This window comes from Drosophila grimshawi, unplaced genomic scaffold (assembly GCF_018153295.1).
Source record: "Drosophila grimshawi isolate 15287-2541.00 unplaced genomic scaffold, ASM1815329v1 contig_1367, whole genome shotgun sequence".
NCBI classification, from domain to species: Eukaryota; Metazoa; Arthropoda; class Insecta; order Diptera; family Drosophilidae; genus Drosophila; species Drosophila grimshawi.
Genome location: NW_025062889.1, coordinates 9,700,035 through 9,725,881, shown reverse-complemented (window position 1 = coordinate 9,725,881; position 25,847 = coordinate 9,700,035). Strand labels below are relative to the sequence as shown.

Genomic DNA, 25,847 nt, shown 5'->3' with positions numbered 1-25,847 from the left:
TCGATTATGGAATGTGAAAGTGAATTAATATAAAAAAATTGTTGCAGTAATAATATTTTAACAATATCACTGCAACTTTAGCGTAGAACGCTAATTAGGAGCGTGCAATATAATTGTTTATCGACAGCAAACTAAATTTAATTATCAAAGCATTTAAAGCTAATTATAGCTGCTACTTTATTGCGAGTATTTTGCAATTAAGCTGTATTTATATCGCCTTAATATATATATATATATATACATATTTGAACACGTATAATTAATTAGTGTAACAAGATTTGAGTTGGTTTTCAGGCTTGTCACTCACAGTCTCCGCCTGCCAGTTGATCTACGGGTCCAAGTTTGATCTTCATGGTCAGGGTTGGTAAATACATATATGCATACATACCTATCACAAAAGCAAACAGTTTTTTACCGAACCGGTTGGGTTCGTTTGTCGATTTGTTCGCGCGTCCGGCCAACAGCTGTTTGTGGCCAAAAGTAAACAAACAAACGATCTCCCGACGATCTTTAATCTCGGAGAGTGCAGAGGTGAAGTGCTCAATTAGCTGATATATTATCTGGCCCGGTCTGTGCTCTATACCCTAGAGGAGAGCATTACTCAACTTTGTCTCATTGCCTACACATATTCATGTGTAGGATCTGGTTCTGAGATGAGCAACGAAAAGAGTTCGCATTTCGAAATATGATTGTCTTTTATTGCGTTTTGGCGTTTTACTTTTGTTATTTTTTTTTAATGTTTCTCTTTTATAGTCCAGAGTCCACGAGTCAAAACTGAAAGCGTCTAAGAACATTATTCAGAAAAATATAAAAATGAATATATAAAAATCTTGAAAAGTGAACTGACGTATTTCCCACTTCGCATACTTTACTTTAAAGTTATAGTGTTATGAATAATAATAATATAAATAAGCTATAGATCACCGTTAGGGTGTTTAGTCTTCGTTGTCATAGATGCATCTTCATTTTATTTGAGTGTTTAAAGTTTTATATTTGAATATATTAATGTGCAAAGTTTGTTTTCAAAAGTCCCAGAGCGTCAGTTGCCATCAATCATTGACGATAGTCAGGTTATTAAGAATAGTGTGTTCCATACGCCTTTAATTGTTATAAATAGACAAAAATTATATGTTTGCCGCCGTTGGGTTATGTTGCAAGTTGGCAGATATGTGCAAATAAAACACTGATTATACCAATTAAATCGTTTGGAATCAGACACAATTAGTCGGAAACTTAACTGTCCAAGCCCAACTTGTAGCATTAACTGGCCGTCTGTCCGGATTTGTGCCTCAGACGTGTTTCAAGCGTTGACGCGTTAAGTGAATCCGCTCGAAACTCAATTCACTACGGCTGCGGACAGGCGCACATAATAGTTGGTGTTTGGTGGGTAATTTTTGTATCGGTATCGGGGCGTGCTTCAAAGATTTCAATATAGGTTTTCGTATGGTATTTTGGTTTCGTCAAGCGGCTACAGGTTGTGCATACAAATCGAGCATACACCGCAAATCACACTCGCAATCCAAACCAAATTAAAAATTCCAAAAAACAACAACAAAAAACGAGTGCAGTGTTCCGGCAAATCAGGCAGATCGATTGGACGCCACTGGACGCCACCTTCGCTGATGGAATCAATCGAGACGCCTGCTCAGTTTACAATTGGCCTTTGTATTAGCGGTTGTATAAGCGGCTATTTGTTTCTTTTTTTTTGTCAAGTGTCGACGATAAGCGTAATCTTTTAATAATCTATTAATCAGAAATAGTATAATAATTCAAGTGCTTTTGCACTTTTGCTTAAATGATGCCACTTGCTACTCGAATAACCGTGATGCTGTTGCTGAAAGTGAAATCAAGAAATAGTCATTGCTATTGAATTGTGGCCCAGAGGCGACGACGCTCAATGTTAAGTGGAAAAGTAGTTGGAAAAGTGCTTGTAATGGCACGTTGCCCGGCGCCAATTGTGTCACACGATTTGCACTACGTATTATGCAATCGGAGACCACAAAAATGGCTCTGGCTTTGCTGGCCATGCTTACAAGCGACTGCCTTGACCTTGAAAACAGTCATGATGTGGTGTTAATAAACCTTATATATATATGTAGAGATGTGTATATATATATATATATATAAGTGTTTACATATGTCAAGTACGATGAACTCGTTTCGGGGAACCGGCTTCGTGTCGCCCAGTAATTAATTCATTGTGTTAATTGTGACTTCAAGAATGGCAACTGTATATATAAAATCGATATATGTAAATAAATAATTCGCATACGGTTTCTTCAGGATAGATAATGCAATATTTTAAAAATTTTATCACTCTCTGCCAGGCTATAATTAAAATACAAGCAGAGCATTTAGCAAACAGAAGTCGTAAAAACAAAATGACTCAAAATAAAAGATGTGCTAAGTGCTTTCATCATAATGTTCACTTTATTATTTGCTCAATTTTAGTTTTTGTTGAATTTAAACTGTGTGCGTGCACTACGAAATAAATAAATAGTTTCAACTTGAGAACATGGCTGAAAATCACACAAGCCGAGTACAGCAAATATCTATTGGCCCGAAAAATGGTAAGTCTCATTGTATTTAAATTTTGTATTTCGATGCCAACAATAAAAAATAACTATTTATTCTATGGTGTTAATTTGAAATGCAGGCGATGGAACAACCGTCATTGATATTGGTAAGTAATCTGTTATGTTCGCTGATTGCAATTGCTGATTTATGCCATCATTGTGACTGCCCAATCATCGTTAGTAGGCAATATTCGGTAGAACTGTTGACCCAACACTAAAAGTGTTGAAATCCACTGCGGCTTATCGAATAGCTTAATAGAGCTGTGCTATTTATAAAGCGGAAATCGCTAGACACATGTAGAAATTTTATAATTATTTATTTTGTTCGCTGATAACGTTCGTTGTTTAGCTTAGAAATTATTGTGGTTGCATTATTTATTCAGTACCAACCGGCATTTGTGCTGATACACTTGTGTTGCTGAGGTAATCAAACTGGAAATTTGATAGTTTTTAATATCTACATTCTATTGTTAATCATACGTGGCTTTAGCACTTTTGCTTCTTTTTTTTGTAAATTCATTAAAAATATTTTATATTCTATTTTGAATTCGATTCGGATATCAATTAGGAAAAACGAGCTTTCAAAATAACGTTACAAACTATCGAAATGAAATGATTAAGCGATAACTATTTGACAATAATCGCACTTTGTAATCGTTACTCGTACCCGGACTCGGTAACTAAAATTTATCTAAATCGTTTACGGCAGCGAACAGCTGTTCGTTGAGCCAATTTGTATTTGTTAGGGGCATTTCAAGAGAGGTTGGCAAGCGGTGTTTGCGTTTTGAAACGGGTTTAAGAATTGAATACGATTAAAGCAGCGGCTGCGGCCCAAGTCGTCAACTGCTCGCCGTTTTCAATTTCAATCTTCTCGTCGCCGTGAACGTTGTCGGTTGTGCTTTGTTGCCAGTGCGTTGCGCGTCAATTTGTTGAATCAGTTCGCTTGTTTTGCCCCTGCCACACAGCCTCTGCAAAAGTATATACATACAATTATATATTATATAGTTAGATATTAAAGTATATATATATATATATGTAAAGTGAATGTGCTAGTCCAGTTAACCAGTGAGCCGCAAAAGTAAACAAAATTTGATAATCTTGTCTGTCTGTGTGTGTGTTTGCGTGTGCGTGTGTGTGTGTTCTTGTATTCCCCAGAAGCAGAAACCGAAAGCGAAAACGTCGAGCCCGCAACCCAGCCTGACATAATGGCAAATTTCGACGATGTGAGTGTTGTATATAATAAATAGTATATAATACATCAATGATGATGATGCCCAGCTGCAACTGCGAAATGTTATGTTATATTTTGTAAAGCAAATAAACTAAATTACTTATATGCCGCATGCAATTTAATGCGGGCACAACAACCACAACAACAACAAAAACAGTAACAACTATTATTAACGAACATTTGTGCACGTAACAAACATTAAGCCTTCTTTTCGTCTGATTTTATTTGATTTTTTTCGTATTTTTCGTTTTTGTTTTCGTTTTCGTTATCTTCCTAAATATATGTGTACATATATACACATATAAATATGTATATACCTTCGGATGTATGTGTTGTTGCACGCAACACAACTTGATCACTGCGAATGTGAAAACCCAACAACAACCACAACAACAACAATTGCGATGAACCATTCGCAGACATTGCAGCTCGCCCGTCTCGCGTTTGCCAGCGGCAAGACCAGGAACGTAAGCTTTCGGTGAGTAACGGTAACCAAAGTTAATGCCCAAAAAAAAAAAACAAAGGCAAAACGAGCAACAGCTGAAGCTGCTTTTTTTTACAGTACAGGTACAAGTACAAGTAGTAACATTAGTTAACAGGTCGTCAGGCGTCGCATTATTGCATTCATAATTAATGTAATGTAAATTACACCTGTTGCAACTTTGTAGCACAGTTTTTACTAACTCGAAATGTACATAAGCGAAACACAAAATGTGTATGTGTGTATGTGTAAGTATGTTGTTGGATAACAACAAAAGTTGTTCAGTCTGGAAATCGAAAGCTTTTTCTCCGCGCACTTGAGCTTTGTTCTGTGGAACTCGAGCAGTGGTTGCACTGATAACGAATAGAGATAATGTATTTATAAATAGCAACACACGACTGAAGTCTGAACGAATTATAGGGTCTCTTCTTCCATCTATATATATATATATATATATATATATATATCTTTTTTTTTTCATTGTTCCCGATATATACATATGTGCATATTTTCAGAGTCCATTTGTAATATTGTAAATTAGGTTATGATCTTTGAGCCTTTCATTTGCGTACTTTGAATAAAGCGAACTTCAAACTGAATTCATTAAAAAGAAGAAAATGTCCCATAAAACGACTAATTAAAACTACACTAATTACTTTAGTAACATGTACTTAGACAGATCAGATAATAAAAAACAAAACACGTAAAAAAAGCAAAAAAAAATAAAAATAACCCCGGACAATAGTCAAATGAATATGTTAATAAACAAAAACGATATGTCTATAGTATATAGTTAAATGTACATAAATACATAATGTGTATGTATCTTAAGCACAATGTGTGAAACGGAAGTGCGGACGTATCTTTTGGCCCCCTACAAGGTTGATAGCCATTTAATTTCATGATCTTTTTCTTGTTCAAATAAACTCTGAACAAACGTGTTGAGTTCTGCGATTGTTTTCGCCTTCTGAGCGGCCTCTTCTACTTCTCATTTAGAAGCGCATTGAAATATCTCTAAGCTTAAATACATACATAAATATATAAAGTGTGTAGGTATTTAGATATATATATATATATATATATATATATATATATTTATTAATATATATATATACGTATGTCGCCCAAAGCCAAAGCGTTTCTAAATATTTATGTTGAATATCAGAGTTTGTGCCGTATCATTGTGCGCTTAATAACTATAATTGCTTCATTGATATGCACAACGATAGCTTTTCATATTAATATACCTAATCAATATGATTCTCAACGACCTAAACAATTGCAGCTTTAATTGCACTTGAACTTGACCCCGATTACCTTGCAATACATTCATATAGTCATTTAGATACGTTAAAATATGTGTAGAAATATAAATAATAGAAATATTCAAAGATTAGCATTTTTCTGATATGTAGAACAAATGTTTATTGCTAACCTTCAAACTGGTATTAACTAAAAAAAAAAAAAAACCAAAAAAAAAAACATTTTGAATAGCCAATACGAAAACCGGCGCGGTTTGCAGACCGGTTTTAAAGTTCTAATTCAACTAGATTTTAGGTGTATCTCCCAACCCATATATATATATATATGTTTTCAATAATGGGCAAATATTGGCTAGACGAGCAGCTGATGTCGCCCTGATGCGTCACATACACAAAACGTAGAATCATTTCCCAAAAACCAAAACCAAATGTTGCATAATTTATTATCGAAACGGCAAATTAACATTGACCTTCCCCCACGTTACTCAGCCGCAGCAGCAGCAGCAGCTCAGCACCTACGATGACTTTAGATTATTTTTTCTATATTTATATAGTTGTCTTGCATTGTAATTAGTTGCCAGTTTGACTGACTTTTTATTGCTCATAACTCAATCGATCTTAAAGGAAGCAGAATACACAAATCGTGTTTCTAACTGCGCTTTATTTAAAAATGCAATACATATATTATTCTAATCAAGTTTGGTAAAGGTCTCCGTTTGTAGATGTCAAGATTGCCATACAAGCTTATTATTATTATTATTATTATTACTGGTATATGACAGGTTTCTCACGAATGATCGATCGATAATAGATTGTAATCGCACATTTAATAATAATTAATTGTTCATTCTAGACGCAAACAATTGGAAAATTTGCTACGCTGCTATGAGGAGCATGAAAATGAGATTATCAGTGCCTTGGAGGCCGATTTGCGACGACCCAAACAGGAGAGTTTGATTGTGGAAACAGAGTTCATGAAGAATGATATCAAGCACATACTCTATAATCTCGCCGAGTGGGTCAAGCCAGAAAAGGTGAGTGTTGCCAAATGGAATTCCAAATGAATTTCCTTTAGTAATTGTTAACTATTCGTTTGCATCGTAGCCGGACAAATCGTTTGTGAATTTGCTGGACGATGTGCAAATCTTCAATGATCCGTTTGGCGTTGTGCTCGTAATTGGCGCCTGGAATTATCCGCTGCAATTGCTGCTAGTTCCCGTTGCCGCTGCCATTGCCGCTGGCAACTGTGTGGTGCTCAAGCCCAGTGAGATAGCTGGCAATTGTGCCAAGTTCATTGCCGAAACAATACCCAAATATCTGGACAATGTGAGTGAGCTGTCATAATATTGAAATGCAAATGAGTTGATTTTCTTTTGTTACCCAACAGGATTGCTATCCCGTGGTCTGCGGTGGCCCGACTGAAACTGCTGAGCTGTTAAAACAACGCTTTGATTATATATTCTATACGGGTTCGCCGCGTGTTGGCAAAATTGTGCATGCGGCAGCCAACAAGAATTTGACGCCCACGACTCTAGAGCTGGGCGGCAAGAGGTGAGTTGTCGTTGTCGCAGTCGTCACATGCCACAATTGATCGCTGAACGATTGTTAATTGTCTTCATTTACAGTCCCTGCTACATTGACAAGTCGGTGGAGCTGCGCACAGCGGTCAAGCGTATACTGTGGGGTAAACTGATCAATTGTGGACAGACATGCATTGCACCCGACTACGTACTCTGCTCCAAGGAGGTGCAGGAGCAGGTTATAGTCGAGGCGAAGGAAGTACTCAAGGAGTGGTACGGCGACAACATTCAAAGCAGCCCGGATCTAAGTCGCATCATCAACCAGAACAATTTCCAGTAGATAACTCAATTGAATTTGATTCATTTGCCAGAAGTTGTATTGTAAAATCATATTGGCTTTGCTTGCAGGCGTCTGTTGGGACTGATGAAGTCTGGACGCGTTGCCGTTGGCGGTAAATATGATGCCAGCGAGCGATATATTGAGCCCACAATACTGGTCGATGTCAAGCAGGACGATGCGATCATGGAGGAAGAGATCTTCGGCCCAATCTTGCCCATTTACACAGTAGAGAATGCCTACGATGCGATAAAGTTCATTAATTCCAGGTATGTCCATCAGTGTGCCGAGCTGAAGGCCAAACGTGTTGCATATATTCCAAATTTAATTTCACTTTGCATCAAAAGTCTTGCATTTCTCATTGTCATTTGTCATTTGTCACAAAAGCAAAACAAACACAAAAAAAAAACACAAAATATGCAAAACCTTTGCTGAAATGCCATCGAAAATAATGATAATAATGTTGAAACGTTTCCGTCGTCTGTCTAAAACGCGTTGAACATCAAAAAATTAGAGAAAATCCGCTAGTCCTGTATATTTTCACAACGGAAACAGAGGTTCTCGATCTGTTCGTGAACAGCACACAATCAGGAGGATTGTGCGTGAACGACACAATTATGCATTATGCTGGTAAGCCAAACGATCACACTCAGATCAAACATCAATAAATGGATGCTTTACGACTCAACAATTTTATTTGGCTACGGTTATTGATAAATATGTCTTTTGCGAGACGGTTACCAACTATACAATAAAATAAGTACCCCAAATAACTTCTCCAACTAAGTGTAGTACCTAATTAGACATATGTTATGCTACAACAATTGTATATTACGGTTGTGGTTGCCCGTCTCTCGCCTCCTGCTCATCGTGTAAATTACAATTTATATAAATATTTAAAATATGCAAACTTGTAAGTAAAGTATAAGTATCTTAAATATTATGGTGGCGGTACTGTATTCGATAATACTTTTTATTTTTAGAGTTGTGTGCAGCTCCTCTTCGATCAATCAATATTTATATATTGATAGTTATTAAGCCCTACACTCACTCATTCAATTTGTAATACATCAAATTCATAACATTAACTTTTTTTTCGATTTTTGTGTGTTGAGTAGTTATTCGATTTATGTGTGTTGTTAGTTAGTCAGATGATATTGTTCATCAATGTAGCATATTTGTATCTTAATTGTTTTCCACATCTTTCCCAACTACTACCCAACAAAATAGGGAAAAACCACTTGTACTCTACGTGTTCTCAAACTCTAAAAAGCTAGTTAATGAATTCAAGAAAAACACATCAAGCGGCGGATTCTGCAGCAACGAGACTATCATGCACTGTGGAGGTATATATTTCTAGTTTAACTACCTTGTACAGTGTTTTGTTCGTTTTAATTGATATGCAATTATATTGGTATTTCAATTAATGCTTATGCACTTGAAAACTAGCACAGTTACTTAAACATTGGCAATTACTTTTGAATTGGGTATTATTAACTGTCAATCGAAAAGCACAATTTGCTTAATTGAGCGCCCACAAAGAGGCCAAGGGACATAGACTGAGGCCCTCCCCAAAAAGACAAAATTTATAAGTATGAACAAAACTTGCAATTTCTGGAAATTAACAAATTTGGGGTTGAATTGATTGTTTAATTGGCTTTTCGTGATTTGAAATGCTTGCTTAATACTTGCTTAATAAACGATTTGCAAAAGTGCGAACATTTAATTAACAAATTGGGAATTGGTGTGCAAATAAAATAGACAACATTAACTAACACAATTAAGTAACTAAACAAATACATTTAAGCGATACGATTTGTCAATAACATTCTGGACTTCCCATTTCCCCAGTTGATACCTTGCCCTTTGGAGGCGTCGGTACAAGCGGCATGGGCTCCTATCATGGCAAATATGGATTTGACACGTTCACACACAAGAAATCATGTCTGGGCAAGAATCTGGCATTGCTGGGCGAGAAGATGGCGTCGTAAGTATACGACAAGTACTCGTTGTGCCTATCATCTGGCAATGCAATCCTCGTTTTTTTTTTCTTTAGAGCACGCTATCCGCCGTATTCGGATCGTAAGAGTTCGCTGCTCTCATTCCTGTTGCGCAAACGACGCCCACTGCCCAATTTGTATCTGTCTCATGTTATTGCCGCTGGACTTGGCGTGGGTCTGACTTTCTTGGTCAACTATTATCTTCAGGTAAGGAAGGTATATTTTGCAAACATAGCCAAGCGATTGTTTGTGCCCAGTATTAATCAATGTAATTATTTTACATGCATATCATTCCTACGAATACACTATATCTCTGGACAACAACACAACAAAAATACACACCACTTCAATCAAAAATATACATAAATATAACACACCCATAAATTCCAATTCATACACAACTAAAATACATAATTTTAGGGCAAGCTGTTGCGCTAAAACCAATTACATCAATTGCGGAACTAAATCGTGTATCAACATGAGCCAATTGGACTTTTATCATATACATATGGAATTGTTCGCCGTAAATGCAAAAGCATTTTTAGTATTAGAATATTGTATTAGTTGGGTTTTGCATTGCACTAAATAATGTATGTATTAAGTGGAATGCGTTAAGCATACAACCATCCTGCGTTTAGATTGAAATTAACTTGGTATTCACACATACACACAAATATATATATTCGAAAACACATAACAACAACAAACGTATATATATTATATTATATTGTTTGATTTCTACATTGTATCTCGATGATCTATATTTTCAGAAAGAATCAAACTAAATAAAAGCATGAACTTTGTACTTTTAATACGCAAATCGGTGGGTGATGTAACGCTATTGGATACTCCGCTTTATAATAGCTATTGTTATTTAGTTAATATTTAATAAAATGTAAATGATAAAAACCAATAAACTGAACGTTATATTTATCTTAAGCTCGATCCAGTGTTGTCTTTCTGCTGCAAGGTGATAACAGCACTTGGCGTCATCGATTTGTTTATTGCAACCATGTGTTGGGCATATTTAGCCCGTTTAGTGTAAATAAATAGTAATGCACTGGCGAGAATAATTTTTCTTTAGAGTCACACTGATTTTTTGTCTATCATTATCGTCTACTTAGCTTTGTAATTTATTTTGTTTCGGGAACGAAAACTACATTAAAAAATCGATAAAATGGCCGCTCGCGGCGATCTAGTTGCACAATTTATTGAAATCACTGGCACCGATGAGACAACTGCCAAATTTTACTTGAACAGCTCCGACTGGGACATTGAGGTAAACTTAACGTAAAACAAGTTAACAACAAAGAAAGATTAAAAATATAAAACGTTGTTTTGTCGCAATTTGCGATATAAGCAATCACTTGGCAACTACTGGACCACACAGTCAGACCTACCCGTTGCCGATCCAACTGCCGGCGGACAGTCGAACAACCCGACACCGGCAACAACATCAACTGGTGCCGGCGCCTTCGGTGCAGCTGCCCCGGAAACAAAAGCTGTGCCGGCTTCAAGTAGTGTTCCACCAAAGGCGTCAGCTGCTAAACCAAAGTGAGCGTACATGTTGCTTTTACTAGTGTATAGAATGCAACTGACTTTGTCTTGGCTTTAGGTTTGCCACGCTAAGCGACATGTCAACGCAGTCGTCCAGCGACGATGAGCATCAGGCATTCTACGCCGGCGGCTCCGATCGCTCTGGTCAGCAGGTATTGGGTCCGGCTAAGAAGAAGAACTTTCGCGAACAGCTCACCGATATGATGCGCTCCGCTCAGGAGCAGAATATTGCCGAAGTGGGTGCAGGTCCATCGACCAGCGGCACAGGGAATCCCAGTGGCGGCAGTGTTTGGGGCCAGGGCATGCGTCTGGGCATGACGGACAATGATCACACGGCTGTGGGTACCAATCGAACCGCACAGTTGTCTGAGAACAAGCCGGTCGTAGTACTTAAGCTGTGGAGCCAAGGCTTCTCAATTGATGGCGGCGAGCTGCGCCACTACGATGATCCACAAAACAAGGAGTTCCTCGAGACGGTTATGCGAGGGTGAGCAACTGACCATTTACTTCAGCACAATTGACTCATTTCAAGTCTCGTTATTTAAGGGAAATTCCGCAAGAGCTACTGGAAATGGGACGTATGGTGAATGTCGATGTGGAGGATCATAGACATGAGGATTTCAAGCGCCAGGCAGCGCCACAAACGTTTAAAGGATCCGGACAGAAACTGGGCAGTCCGGTGGCCAATGTTGTCACCAATACACCGTCAGACGCCACAGCCGCTGCTGCTGTCGCTCCCGAGGATGTAGCTAAACAGGAGGCTAGTGCACGTGATGCTTTAAATTTGAATGCCGGAGCTCCTCTGACCACAGTCCAAATACGTTTGGCAGATGGCTCACGCTTGGCGGCTCAATTCAATTTGACGCACACCGTCTCGGACATTCGACGTTTCATCCAAACGTAATTGTTTTCATAGAAAATCACATGTTTATTTGTTTTTGAGTTAGTCATTCAATGATACTCCTGTTGCAGCGCTCGTCCTCAGTACTCGAATAGCAACTTTGTGCTGGTGTCATCGTTTCCCACACGTGAGCTGAGCGATGACAGTTCCACCATTGAGAAGGCGGGCCTCAAGAATGCTGCGCTGATGCAGCGCCTCAAGTAAACATGGAGGATCACGATAAACAAACACATACTACATATAACACAAATAATAATAATAATACTATTGGATATGGTGCATTCAAATGGCATTCGATAATAATTTGTATTGCCAATTCGATGATAAATAATTGTCTATTTATTATATTACAATATATAAATCTTGTCCGCTGGAGGCAAGTTGTCGTGCAAGGCTAATGCTGGTTGCTTTTATGGCAGTCTAGTCGAGTCGTGCTTAATCTAACTTGGATGCCTACTTATCCTAGACGTAACATTTAAATGAGTAGATCAACCTCGTTGCGCAATACATTGATATGGTCCATCAGATCTTGGCGCACACCATTGCGCCAATCGTGGAGGCCATCTCCTCCCACATGCTGGCAGTCTATGTAGCGATGCGCAAAGCCACTGGACAATGGCAGTTCAACGCTCGTCGCCGTTGGCAGTAGTAGCTGTGCCGCCGGCAGTTCCAAACGATACAGGAGCAACTTGTAGAGTGCCTTCACTTCGGGATCATACTGAACGTTGTCAATGAGCAACTTCTTCTGCTCGTCAAAGCACACAGCAAAAGTGGCCAGCTCGAAACGGGATGTCTCCGTTGAGTAGTGACGCAACTGCTGTTGCAGCGAACCCTTCGCCATGCCACCAGCGAATCGTGTACTTGGAAACACCAGCTCATTGGGTGTCAGCAACATGGTGAAGCTGGCATAGTTCACATTGCGCAACAGACAATCCGATTGGAGTAGCTGTCGGATGCGAGCAGCTGTCGTATTTGTTTGCAGGAACGGAAAGTTGAAGGGAAGTCCATAGATATGCATATTGGTGTTGTCCAAAAGGCGTACAACCTGTTCCGGCAGCTCATCGTAGTTGTAGACCAAAAAGTGCTCGACACCCAGTGCTTGGTGGAAGATAAAGAATTGCAGCAGTGCATCCGTGTTGCGTGCAAATCGCGAGCTCAAATTAAAGCTGACCAAATCAACGCAGATAGTTGCCGGCAGGGGATGAACATGATGCACAGTTGAAGCTGTTGTCGCTTTGGTGTCTGTCGCTTTGCTGTCGGTCGCCACAGGTTTTAAGTGTCGCAGTCGTAACTTGACCTGCCGTTTCGTTGGCGACGTCGTATCGCTGAAGGAGACATACTCGGGCTGGCCAAAATTGCGGCTGACTTGACAGAAGAAATTGTAGTTGGTGAATGTAGTGCCCTTGTCATCGACCACGCCCTCGGAGGCATCCCGTTGGAATCGAAACTTGCCCTGCACACTTCGTCCGCCCACATCAAAGCTGCAGCGAAAGTCGACAACGGCTCCCTGCCTACCCACAACGATAATGTGCGCCTCTCCGCCAGCGACCAGCTCATTCCGTTTCCTAACCATTTTTGTTTAATATTATGGAATGCAATTATAAAACATTTTCCAACATACCAGTAAGCAGAGTAAGCATGAAAAGAGTCCCCAATCAGCTGCCAAACTGGCAGCGGCTTGGAGAACACCGACTTGGACCAGTGGTGTTCATCTTCGGAGCCAGTTCCATTCTGCAGACGACGCAAGGCGGCGGCATCATTGCGTCCAAAGAAGTTCACATACTTTAACACATATTTGAGGCGATTGTTCTCGGTCTTGTACATCAACAGGATGCCCACGCTGAAGCAGGATATGAGCAAAAGGGCCAGTTGTTGGTACTTTCGCATTTTCCTTGTTTTTTGAAACTCCCAACACTTTTCCGTATGGCAATCAGTGTTGCCCTATCGTACAATTGTAGATATTTGCAAGACAGCAAAAAAAAATGAAAGAACGAAAACAATAAATTACTTCTTTGGATGCTGTTTAAAAATTTTAGCACATACATTTATATATATATTTTTTAAATCCAAACCCATAATCTTATTGGATAAGGGTCAATGCTCACTTGTTGAATTTACCACAAGGGTATCTTAAGCTCGGTCCGTAATTCAGCGTATTGTTGGTATATAATATTTTCGTGGGGTCACACTGGATTTTATTTCTTTACTCAACTAAACCAAAATAAAAAAGAACATTTCACATACATCAACAATGAGTACAAAGGAAACAAAAGCCCTGATCAAGGATATACGCGAAACCATAAAGTTGGCCAAGCACAGTGATGCCATACACAAGTGCCAAGTGACTAATTATGCCTAGCAAAGTTGTTTGTATTTGTTGTTGCTAATCTGACGTTTTTTGCAGCGATTACTCAAAAGTGAGCCAAAGAATTATATGGGTTACTTGTTGCTCGGCGCCGCCTACCAAAATGTTGACAAGACCGAGGCGGCAAAGTACCTGCGAAAGTCCATTGAGTTTACTGAGGGACCGGCAACTGTTGCCCTCCAAGGACTAGCAAATTGTGCGCCAACGGAGGAGCTGCCCGATATTTATGATCAGCTTTTGGATTTAATACCGTACATTTATTAGCTACAGCAGTTGATACTTAATATATAACACAAATCATATAATTGCAGGGAAAAATGCTTGGACTACTACGAAAAGCTCTATGCACTGGCAGCAAATGCTGCGCTGTCGTCGGCCTGTTTAAACATATTCAAGAGAAGAGCGCAAAATGCCGATGACAGCAATCACAATAAAATACAAGAATATTTGGGCAGAATATGGCTTTCCCAGGATATCGAGCTAACGCCAGCAGACAGCAATCTTGTAAGTTTATTAGGTTACGCTCCTTAAACAGCTTAACAATAATAACTTGATCTTGATTTTAGCACAAGTCGAGCATGGATCAGTTGTTGACAACGGGGGATGCAGATGTGAAGAGCCTGGTTTATAAGCGGTATCTTAAGTGGCTCTACAAGCAACAGGACTTTGAATCCTGCATAAGGAACGCCTGCAATATGACAGTGTCGCATCCGAGTGATGTTTACGGCTACGAATGGATATGCAAGACCTACTGTGAGAACTATGACCAGGCGGATAATGAGACGTGGCTGCGCGAACTGCATGCATCCATTCAAAAGTACGCCGATCAGCTGCTAGTGCTGAATCCCAAATCAAATTTGGCACTGCTCGTTAAGGCACTGGATTTGTATGACCAGGCGCAGTATATTACGGCACGCCAGTTAGCGCAGCAAGCGCTGGAATACCAGCCAACATATAGGATTACTCGCAAATTACTGGCACGCATCCACATGAGATTGGGTGCGCACAGAATGGCGCTGCTGCTGTTGCAAGACCTGGACGAGCAGTGTGCAGAGTATGCGCTGTGTTTGTCCTACGAAAAGAATGTTGCCAAGCTCCAGGAAGCGGTCACACTACTCAATGCGGACGACACAAATGTAAAGGCTCTGGCACGGTCAGTAATCAACTTCAATCTTGCTGTCTTACACAAATTTGTATCTGCAGGTGCTATTTTAAGCTGGGAGAGACACAGAAGTTGCAGTCTCTGCTACTGGATGAGGTTACACGTGCCGAATATTTACTGTAAGCTTAAGACAATGATTTACGGGTTGAATTTTAATATATGTTTATATTTATAATGCATATTCAGATCTCCCACCGAAGGTCTGCAAGCAATGGCAGGTAATGAATCGTTTGAGGCGCTGCTTTTGTGTGGCAAACTGCACATGATGCTGCAGCATCATGCTGAGGCACTCAACTGCATGCTTAGGGCAACGCGACTGCAGCCGCACATCTCCGAATGCTTTGAGCATCTGGGCCGTTTGTATCAGGCGAGCGGCGACATTTCCCGTGCCCGCAAATGCTTTGAGAAGTGCCTCAGTCTCAATGCGCTAAACGAACAGGCCGTGGACGCACTGAGCTCCATCTATCAGCAGCTGGGCGAGGAGGATCTCAATGAGGCCCTGTTGCTAAACACTGTGCGTCACTTGAACAGCGAGGATGCCATTCGCCTCCAGTACAAATTGGGATTGCATTTTCTGCAAGTCAATAAATTGGATAACGTATGTTATTGGGAATTAGTTATTACAATTAGAACTGAATAATTCATTTCTTTCAAATGTAGGCAATTCAATGCTTTCGTCTTGCCATCAACCATGATTGCAAATGCATGATCTACTGGGAATCCCTGGGCGATGCTTATGCGGCACGTGGTTCCTACAATTCAGCCATACGCGTCTTTCAAAAAATACTCGAACTGTCGCCCTTGAATTGCTATGCACAACTACAAATAGCACTCATGAAGACGGTAATTAAACTGTGAAAAAAGTAGATTTGCTTCACATGATATATTTTTATTATGATTTGCAGACCATTCGCATGTATCCCGAAGCAATCAGTGATTTTAATGAGCTGCTCAAACAGCATCCAAATTACCTGCCTGCCTTGAGAGGCGCCGCGGAGGCACACATTGGCCTGGCTATCAACATGAAGGCGCAGAATCTTTACGGACGTGCCAAGGATAATTTTCAGCTGGCAATTGAACAACTCCAAAGGTCATAACGATTATATATATATATACGTATATTCCATTGTTTCAAACTTTGCTTCTTCAAACAACACAGCGCCTTCCTGCATACCAAGGCTCAGGGCATGATTTGGCTGTGGCGTCTAACGGCCAGCGTCATGGTGCAGACGGCACAGCTGCCCCAATCCTTGGCGAATTTGGATGTTGCTGGCAGCTTGGCCAAGCGTGAGGAGGAGATTGCATACCTATCACGCAAGGATCTGTTGCAGCTGGCGCAAAAGTTTTATCTGTGCGCCTTAAAGCTAAAGCAGGACACGTTTTTGTGGTACGAATTGGCGGTGTGCAGTTACTACAGCGCCATCTACATGCCGGAGGATGCCAAGTGTCATCTGGAGACCGCTGCCAAGGTATGCAAAATGGCCATCAAGGAGCACAGTAATCGCTGGCAAAACTGGAATCTGTTGGGCGTTATCAATATGTACTCCGCCAGCGAGAATCTGCCCATGGCGCAGCATTGTTTAATTCAGGCACTGATGCTGGACCGCAAATCCTACACAGCATGGACGAACCTGGGTGTGCTGTACATAAAGCTGGGCAACATCCTGTTGGCCAACGAGGCCTTTAAGCGTGCCCAACAATCCCATCCCATATATCCAAATGCGTGGATTGGTCAGGCCTTGATTGCTGAGACAATTGGCGATCATGAGGAGGCCTTCGATTTGTTCCGGCATTGCCAGCAGTTCGAATATCATCCGGAGGCAGCGCTCGGCTATGCGCACTGGGTCTGCCATGTACTCTCGGATGCGACCCTTCGGGCCAAGCCCCACAACAAGCACGCCTTCGAGCACATGTATGCGGACATCTATGCCTTGGATGCCATCAATTGGTTTGTTATTGATACATAAACTGTAAACCTTTGCTAACACAGCTCCTTTCCCTTCCGTAGGTATGTGCAAAACGAGGAGGCGGAGGCCAGCGTGTCGTCGCTCACCTTCCAGGGATTCTTGTGCGCACGCCAGAAACTCTATCAGCAGGCAATCAATGCATTTACACGCGCCTGCAAACAGTGCGAGCCAGGTGCTGATCGGGATCAGCTTTATACGAACCTTGGCTATCTGTACTTGAAACTGGGCCAGCCTGAGCAGGCGGTCAGTGCCCTTAACACTGTCACCCATGCCACATTTAAGCCCATAATTGGCTTAGCCTTGGCCTATTATCGAACTGGTCACCTGCAGGAATCGTATTCGATTTATGAATCTGTACTCAACACAGTTGTCGAACAGGACGATGAAAAGATAGCAACCATTTTGGTTGCCATGGCCTCGATGCTCTATGCCTACCAAGGCGAAACGGATACCAAAACATTACTGAGTCAATGGTAGTTACACCAGAGCCCCCATTCCATAACCCCCCATGAAAATCTAAACCTATTTTGTTTCCCTCTTTCAGTGTACAACAAAAGAGCGTACCAATTCAGGCATTGTTCTCAGCTTGTGCCTTGGGTGTGCTTCATGGGGACAAGAATTTGGTGCAGACGATTATGTCTGAGCTCAATTCTTATCACTTCAACGAGACGCACTGCGCCGATGTTGCCTACATTGTGGCTCACCACTATTTAATTAGTGTAAGCAGCATATCAAGTTTGTCAAGTCGAATCTGATAATAGCTATATTTATTTTCTACTGGAACAGGAGGGTCTTCGCCAGGCCATTGATTACTTACAGAAGCGAGTACGCATGTTTCCCCACAATCCATCGCTCCGCAAGGTCTTTGTCAAGTTTCTGTTGGACTATTTCCAAAATGATCCAAACTATCAGCGTGTCATATCTGACATGGCTTTGATTGCGCTCAAGTTGGGACACATCCACCTGGGCACAAGGTATGATCATCGGCTCCATATTTATGTAATAAATTCCATTAATTTATTGTAATTATTAGCATCGGGGCCAGCGAGCAAGCGGAATCGACAATTTTTGCCTGTCGTGCACTAAAACCGGTGGACAAAGCCCAGTCTTTAAAGCTAATTCAGAGCGCAATTCGCATGGATCCAGCCAATCAAGAAGCGAGGCAGTTGCTCTCAAGCATTGCTGCATGCTAGCGTGTACATAATTATAGATTATTAAGTAAAAAGGAATATATATATTTTTATGTGTCTATTAAAGTAAGAAGAATAATAAAAAGGAAAATCCTTCGAGCCGGAGTCGAACCAGCGACCTGTGGATATCTACGATAAAACAAGAAAATTTCTCACTACAGTCCATCGCTCTACCAACTGAGCTATCGAAGGCACATATCGCGGCTGGGCCAAATATCGCTTAATAAATGCCAAGAGAACGCCAAGCAATTGTTGACACACCAGTGTTGCAAAACGTCAAATGTCAATTGTGTGCGTGTGTGTTGAAAACGTGGAGTTGGTGTGGTGACACTGGCTGCCATTCTTTCTGGTCGGGGTTGAAGTAAAACGTCAGTGAAATAAAATCACAAAGATGTGTAGTGAAAATATCAATAAAAGCAACATGCGTTCGTGTAAAAGTGTGAACGCCTTGCCTCGTTAGTTTTAAATATTAGTTTGCAACGCAACGCATTGCGGACAATTGCGTTCAATGCGCTGTTGCAGTGGCAGAACGGCGCTTCGACTCCACCCCTCGCACCATTTATTGCACTAAATACTAAATACCTATGAATGTACACACACACACGCACACATACAAATAAACACACGCATACATATGAGAAAACCTGCTGCCAGTCGGCCGTAAATACAGTTAGAGTAGACACTAAAATAGCAACACGATCGGTCAGTTTGGTTTAGTTAATTAAGCAGCCAAAGCGATTTGCGAGAGTTCAGTTGGCGCCGTCAACTGCAACGACGACGCCCACGCGCCCTTCCAATTGCATCTATTTCCTGCAATGGAAAACGAATCTGTCAAGTCGGAACACAGTGGACGCTCGCGACGCTCTCGCAATCACAACAACAATAGCAGCGGAGGTGGTGTTGGTGGTGGTGGTACTGGCACTGGTAGTGGTGGTGTTGCTGGTGGTGGTGGTGGCACTGTAAACAACGGTTATCATCGAGATCGTTCGCGTCACTCGCATCGCAGCACGCACTCCTCCAAGTCTGCCGGCGGCAAGGGGGCCAACATGGCACCCTATCAGACCAGCGTAAATATGACAGGTAAGCGAACAAATATTGTACAATTAATTGCAATAATTAGGCTCAATATTGCCCACTCAGGTGACGAGTCGCGCGACGGCCAGGAGGTGATTGAGGTGCAGATTCTGCCGCAGGATGAGAATTGGGGTGAGAATACGACAGCTGTGACGGGCAACACATCGGAGCAGAGCATATCCATGGAGGACATCAACAATATGTGGCATCGTGAGAACGACAAGGGCTTTGGGTTTGCTTGCCGGCGCTATGTGGAGTCGACCTTTTACTTTCTGCTCGGCTGTGCGGCATTCTTTTCGCCCGTTGCCATGGTCGTCATGCCATACATTGGTTTCTTTCCATCGGCCTTCGATCATCCGGAATTGACGCAAACGGTGCGCACCCAACTGCTCGCATGCAGCGAACAATGCAAGGGTCAACTTGTCTCGCTGGCTGCCCGTCTCCTGCTGCTGGCCATCGGCTTGTGGGCTGTATTCATGCGACGTACAGCGGCGAGCATGCCGAGGATTTTCCTGTATCGCGCCATTGTGTTGCTGCTGGTCACCATTTGCACGTTCGCCTATTGGCTCTTCTACATCGTGCAGGTGACGAATGGCGCCAAGATTGTGGTCGAAACTGGCGGCGATGCCGTCGACTATAAGTCACTGGTCGCCTATGCCACCAATTTTGTGGACACGCTGCTCTTCATACACTATGTGGCAGTGGTGCTACTTGAGCTGCGCCATCAGCAGCCCAGCTACTACGTGAAGATTATACGCTCGCCGGATGGCATCTCACGCTCCTACATGCTTGGTCAGCTGAGCATTCAGCGTGCCGCTGTCTGGGTGCTGCAGCACTACTACGTCGATTTCCCCATCTTTAATCCGTATTTGGAGCGCATACCCATCTCCATCTCAAAGTCGCAGCGCAACAAAATCTCGAATAGCTTCAAGTACTACGATGTGGACGGCGTGAGCAACTCGCAGCAGCAGAGTCAAAGTCGCGCTGTGTTGGCTGCGAATGCGCGGCGACGCGACTCTTCGCATAACGAGCGATTCTACGAGGAGCACGAGTACGAGCGTCGCGTGAAGAAGCGTCGAGCACGTCTCATCACCGCCGCTGAGGAGGCGTTCACCCACATCAAACGCATACACAATGAACCGGCACCGGCATTGCCGTTGGATCCACAGGAAGCGGCGCAGGCTGTCTTCCCATCGATGGCGCGTGCATTGCAGAAATATTTGCGTGTAACCCGTCAGCAGCCGCGTCACACATTTGAGAGCATTCTGAAGCATCTGGCGCACTGCCTGAAGCACGATCTGTCACCGCGCGCCTTCTTGGAGCCCTATCTGACAGAGTCGCCGGTTATGCAGAGCGAAAAGGAGCGACGCTGGGTGCAGTCGTGGTCCCTCATCTGTGACGATATCGTATCGCGACCCATCAGCAACGAGTGCACGTTCCAGCTAATACAGAACGATGTATCGCTGATGGTCACTGTGCACAAGTTGCCACACTTCAATCTGGCCGAGGAGGTCGTCGATCCCAAGAGCAACAAATTTGTGCTAAAGCTCAATTCAGAGACATCCGTATGACACCATCATCACCATCACCAGCCGAGAACACCGCCAATGATCACGCCGACGCACAGCAATCAAACGCAATCCTCGTATTTGCATGTGTTTGTCTGATACTCCATGTCAATATGAAAGCGCTGTTTAATCGGTATTATAATTTGGGTATATTCCAACTGATTACATTCTATACTCATATATTCATATCATATTTTGCAGTGGTCGCTTGCTAGTTTTCGAAAATCGTCTATTTTAATATACTATATTTTAGTTTAAATGATTTCTTTAGACCGACTTTAAAGATCTACCGAGATTTATTAATGTCAACATGCTTTAAATCAAAATTGTTCTCAATAGCCTTTCAAAGTTGCTCCATAGAAATCATTAAAAACCTAATCAAATGTTTGCAAAACATACAAACTAATTAATAATTCTAATTTGTAAAATGCATTTTTTCGAGCGAACACTGTGACTTAAAATCCGATTAAGGAGTTGCTAAAGAATATTGTAAATTGCTGGGCGAATCATAATTCTTAGTTTTCTATTATATTTTTGTAAGTTTTATTTTGTATCGTAATCTGATATACTGATACTTATGGCCAGCAGATGTATATAGGATTACGTTTATGTTTACGATGCTCAAGCCCAGTGGAATATCCTAAGCCAACGCACACATATCACACGTCCCTTGAAATGACTTACAAACTGACTTACAAGTTCCCAAAGTATTATTCATAAGTATGTTGCTTCGGCGCACCCCAAAAACAAAATCAATTTTCTACAGCAGCTTAAAATTGTACTGCCTTTTTGGTTATAGCAATAATGCATAATTATTATTTTTAGAAAATATCACATTAGTTCTAAGTACAACATAGTCCCTAAACAATGCTATTCCATTTGCCAGACGTCTGATGGTTGTGGGCTACAAAATTGATAGATATTTGTGTGCAGATTTGCGCCAAGAGTGTTTCGCGAATGTTTCTTAAATGTTGATGATGACACTGTTGGCGTGATTCGAGCGAACGCACCAAGAGTTCATAAGTACATTTTAAGCTTGAATATAAATAACACGAATCAGTTGCCCAATGCTCCAATCTCCAGTTGTGTGAGGGACACTCAACTCGAAACTCAAACTCAAACTCGAATGTAACTTGTGACAAATACATTAACTTAAGCAAGAGACTGCTAACAATGAATGCATTTTATATATACACTAAAATTGCCAACATATATTTGTACTACTCGAATATTCTGTGCATAGCAACACTGAAGCACAATATTTTTTAGAATGAAATTAAATGCAAAAAGCAACAATTTTATTAATGATAAGTACTTAAAGCGTATTAAAAAAAAAAACAAATATTCGAATACGTTCACATGATACATATACATGCATACATATTTATTGTATACTATAAACAACAAAAACAAATCATATATACACATTACACATACAAACTACGTAGAGAACCTTCTTTTATTTTGCCGTCTTTACTACCTTTTCTAGCTAATTGCTTTTTTTTGTGACAACCTCTTTTTTGTTTTAGCAATAAATGTGAGCAATTTGAAATTTGGAATGCATATTTATAGATTTATATTAAACATTAAAGCTGTATAAATAAATGCGAAATTCTCTTCATCACTGTTTGTTTACTTTATGCAATCTCTAAGAGACCCCCCGGGGGCAATACTCGCGCCATCTGTTAATCTTTCACCTCTAATCTGAAACTGTTATCAGACCATGCGAAACATCATTTGTTTCGTTTTGCACCCCGGGTTGGTCACAGGGCTTGTGACATTCACGTTGTAGCATGTGAAATGGTTTTAAAATACACCTCTTTATGGAAAAGATTTTAGTCATTGGCTTTTTTTTACGTATTATCTTTGATAAGCTTGACGGATAGCGAAACCCTGATTATAACGCATTTCCTTGTTTTGCTTGTGCCTGATGGAAAAGTTTATTGTTTTTGCGCATAAATATTGTGCTAATACATACATACATATACACATAGATATTCGTTAGTAACATATATAAATATATCAGTTAATGACTAAATCAACACTTTTGTGCCTATATAAAAATGTATTTGGTTTGGAGTAGTGTTTCAATCCGGTTGTGTTATTAACTGGGATTCGTTCACATACATAACATACAATGTGCGGTCAAATTCGTTGGGTATATTCATTAAGTTCATTCAGTCAGCCGATTTGCGTTGCAGTTGATTCTTCTCGGGCTCGTAGAACTCGTTAACAATGGCCTCGACCATGCGATTGAGTGTTGCTGTGAGCACATCCCAGCACTGATCTTCCGGCTTGCCGCACATCTCGGCATAATATTTCATTTTTGGCTCAGTGCCGCTGGTGCGGAGTGTGACAACGAGGCCATTCTTGAAGGTGAACGTTATCATCTGAGAGCTGGAGCTCACCGGCAGCGTGGCCCGTTTGTCAGCTGTGCTGCTGTCGTAGCCGGTTGTCAGATCGCGAACGTGTTCGATTTCGAATTCACCATTTAGAATGCTCTTTGGATAAGTGTTCTCCTTGCCATTGTCGAAGGTACGCAGGCGCTGGAAAATCTTCCTGATCAGCACCTGGTCGCGGCAAATGCAATAGGAGCAGATGCTTGTGTGGTAGCCGTACGTCTCGTAAATGTCTCGCAATTTATCCTGCAGCGTCATGCTCTTCTCGCAGCGCAGGTAACGGGCCATTGTGGCCACATGTGCCGCAGCGCTGACACCGTCCTTGTCCACCACATTTGTGGAGACCATGAATCCAATGGCTTCCTCAAATGCGAACAGTACCTTTTTGCCGGCCAACTCCTCCTCGATGGCCTTGTTGCCCATCCACTTGAAACCAGTGAGTGTCTCGTGGAAGATGAAACCCTCGACGGCAGCCATGGATTTCAGTATCTTTGAGCTGACCGTGCTGGCGATCATGACACAATTCGATATATCTCCATGTGGTTCCTTCATATTGTAGATCTGTTTTGACCACCAGCCGAGCAGTGCACCCAGTTCGTTGCCGCTAAAAAGCTTATATTTATTATTATCACTGATTTCGGCGACTGCCAGGCGATCGGCATCCGGATCGTTAGCCAATATGATTTGACAATTTTCCTCAGTTGCGGTTTTAATGGCCAAGTCCAGCGATTGCTTACCCTCTTCGGGATTTGGCATTGGCGTCGTTGGGAACTCCGGATCGGGTTCAACCTGCTCCGACACAGGCACAAGGCACACATTCTTGAGATTAATTTGCTTGAAGGCTTCCTCCACATATGGATAACCAACGCCATGCATTGGGGTGTACGCAAATTTCAACGGACACTCGTCATTAGCTTGTATAAATGAACTGGGGATCTCCTCCTTTAACGCCTCGAAATAGGCTGGCACTACTTTATCGTAAGGATTGCTCAACAGTGGCTTCGACCACAATGCCTGCTCATTTACACTCCAGTAATCCTCCATTGGCTTCAAGTTGTTAAGTATGGACTCCTGGATGCCAGTATCGTGCGGTGAAATGATCTGGGCACCATTACTCCAATAAACCTGCAACATATATTATATGTATATAATTGGTATACTTGGTATTCAGAGAAATATAAGAGAACCGTACTATACCTTATAGCCATTATCCTGCTTGGGATTGTGCGACGCAGTTACCTGCACACCAGCCAAACAATTAAGCTTTTTGATTGTGTATGGCACAATGGGCGTGGCAGCAAATTGCTTAAAAAGATAAACACGGAATTTTCCGCACAAAAACACAGCGGCCGATAGCTCTGCAAAACGTTTGCTATTATGACGAGCATCATAGCCAATGACAATGCCACGGCCGGACCACGTCGACTTGTCAGGATACTGGTTCTTCAGATACTCACACAGTCCCTGGGCGGTTCTGAAATTCACAAAAAGAATAGACTTTTAATGCTCTATGCGTACACATTTGTTTAACTTAACGGAAACTTACTGCACAACGACCAAATCGTTCATGGAATCGAAACCAGCTCGCATTTCAGCCCGTAAGCCGGCCGTCCCGAAATTGATACGGATGCATAGCCGCGATTTGAGCCTATTCATGCATTTACAATTGTTATCAGGTTTCTGTGCATCGAATTCGTTTGCATTTCACTTACGCATCCCACTCTTTGTTCTCGACGGCCTTCGAAATTTCATTCTGTGTTTGTGGATTACCGTCCCATTGACGCCAATTGTTTATTTGTTCATCCAGCTTTGAATCACCTGAGAGTATCATATTGTTCTGATTCATTGGGATACGTCGAAAAGTCTAGAAATGATTTCAAACCATTATCAGAGGGTGTTATATTCAATATGTTGTATTATTTTCATAATTGTTTTTACTAAATATGATTGAAAACTATTTGATTATATCTACTTATTGCTTATATCTTTAAGGGCAAATAAAAGTTACTCAAGAACTAACGACACAAAGAAGTTTACAAATTTATTTAATTTCACAAACAAGACAAAATAAATCAATATATTCTATTCAGCTGTGGTCTGATAATATTGACAGCACCAGCCGCTGCTGACAATACACACTATCTTTGACGTCATATTTTTCTTTATGAATTGAGGGTTAATTTAACTCACCCGCTAATTTTCGTATTGACGACTCCGCACGAAGCCAGGAAATTGATTAAAAATTTATTCGCTCTAA

At 41.4% G+C, this 25,847-nt stretch overlaps 6 protein-coding genes and 1 non-coding gene across 13 annotated transcripts; 4 read left to right on the top strand and 3 right to left on the bottom strand.

Moving 5' to 3' along the window:
* The first annotated feature begins 1,296 nt into the window (after positions 1-1,296).
* On the top strand, positions 1,297-10,346 carry LOC6560624 (aldehyde dehydrogenase family 3 member B2). 7 transcript variants are annotated; one of them, XM_032734263.1, is made up of 14 exons: positions 1,297-1,383; positions 2,452-2,570; positions 2,657-2,683; positions 3,732-3,799; positions 4,227-4,285; positions 6,404-6,584; positions 6,655-6,876; positions 6,938-7,101; positions 7,176-7,406; positions 7,479-7,676; positions 7,922-8,037; positions 9,259-9,394; positions 9,464-9,614; positions 10,178-10,346. In XM_032734263.1, exons 2-14 carry the CDS (start codon positions 2,516-2,518, stop codon positions 10,190-10,192), a joined length of 1,623 nt encoding a protein of 540 aa, XP_032590154.1. In that variant the 5' UTR covers positions 1,297-1,383; positions 2,452-2,515; the 3' UTR covers positions 10,193-10,346. The 7 variants fall into 7 exon arrangements, with proteins under 7 accessions (XP_032590154.1, XP_032590153.1, XP_032590151.1 ...); XM_032734262.1 differs by lacking the exons at positions 1,297-1,383; positions 2,452-2,570; positions 7,922-8,037 and adding an exon at positions 8,638-8,753 and having other exon boundaries at positions 2,668-2,683; XM_032734260.1 differs by lacking the exons at positions 1,297-1,383; positions 2,452-2,570; positions 7,922-8,037 and adding an exon at positions 8,638-8,753 and having other exon boundaries at positions 2,668-2,683; positions 9,828-10,346.
* Positions 10,347-10,466: 120 nt separating this feature from the next.
* Positions 10,467-12,309, top strand: LOC6559910 (NSFL1 cofactor p47). The gene is made up of 5 exons (XM_001986264.2): positions 10,467-10,686; positions 10,768-10,961; positions 11,023-11,451; positions 11,511-11,864; positions 11,937-12,309. Exons 1-5 carry the CDS (start codon positions 10,585-10,587, stop codon positions 12,067-12,069), a joined length of 1,212 nt encoding a protein of 403 aa, XP_001986300.1. The 5' UTR covers positions 10,467-10,584; the 3' UTR covers positions 12,070-12,309.
* Positions 12,138-14,080, bottom strand: LOC6560688. The gene is made up of 3 exons (XM_001986263.3): positions 13,971-14,080; positions 13,487-13,806; positions 12,138-13,430 (listed from the first exon to the last, which is right to left on the bottom strand). The coding sequence occupies exons 2-3, from the start codon at positions 13,750-13,752 to the stop codon at positions 12,341-12,343; spliced, it is 1,356 nt and encodes a 451-aa protein (XP_001986299.1). The 5' UTR covers positions 13,753-13,806; positions 13,971-14,080; the 3' UTR covers positions 12,138-12,340.
* A 36-nt stretch (positions 14,081-14,116) lies between these two features.
* Positions 14,117-18,993, top strand: LOC6560345 (tetratricopeptide repeat protein 37). The gene is made up of 13 exons (XM_001986262.3): positions 14,117-14,206; positions 14,270-14,481; positions 14,542-14,734; positions 14,797-15,383; positions 15,434-15,511; positions 15,579-15,990; positions 16,053-16,235; positions 16,298-16,482; positions 16,552-17,340; positions 17,401-17,832; positions 17,904-18,078; positions 18,146-18,333; positions 18,393-18,993. Exons 1-13 carry the CDS (start codon positions 14,117-14,119, stop codon positions 18,550-18,552), a joined length of 3,684 nt encoding a protein of 1,227 aa, XP_001986298.1. The 3' UTR covers positions 18,553-18,993.
* Trnay-gua lies at positions 18,641-18,741 on the bottom strand. Its single transcript has 2 exons — positions 18,705-18,741; positions 18,641-18,676 (listed from the first exon to the last, which is right to left on the bottom strand). It is a non-coding gene; the product is annotated as a tRNA-Tyr (tRNA).
* Positions 18,994-19,047: 54 nt separating the features above from the next.
* LOC6559880 (vang-like protein 1) lies at positions 19,048-22,812 on the top strand. The gene is made up of 2 exons (XM_001986261.3): positions 19,048-19,629; positions 19,690-22,812. The coding sequence occupies exons 1-2, from the start codon at positions 19,365-19,367 to the stop codon at positions 21,192-21,194; spliced, it is 1,770 nt and encodes a 589-aa protein (XP_001986297.1). The 5' UTR covers positions 19,048-19,364; the 3' UTR covers positions 21,195-22,812.
* Positions 22,813-23,106: 294 nt separating this feature from the next.
* On the bottom strand, positions 23,107-25,846 carry LOC6560880 (glucose 1,6-bisphosphate synthase). The gene is made up of 5 exons (XM_032734735.2): positions 25,781-25,846; positions 25,303-25,454; positions 25,137-25,238; positions 24,788-25,064; positions 23,107-24,715 (listed from the first exon to the last, which is right to left on the bottom strand). Exons 2-5 carry the CDS (start codon positions 25,434-25,436, stop codon positions 23,369-23,371), a joined length of 1,860 nt encoding a protein of 619 aa, XP_032590626.1. The 5' UTR covers positions 25,437-25,454; positions 25,781-25,846; the 3' UTR covers positions 23,107-23,368.
* Position 25,847: the final 1 nt, after the last annotated feature.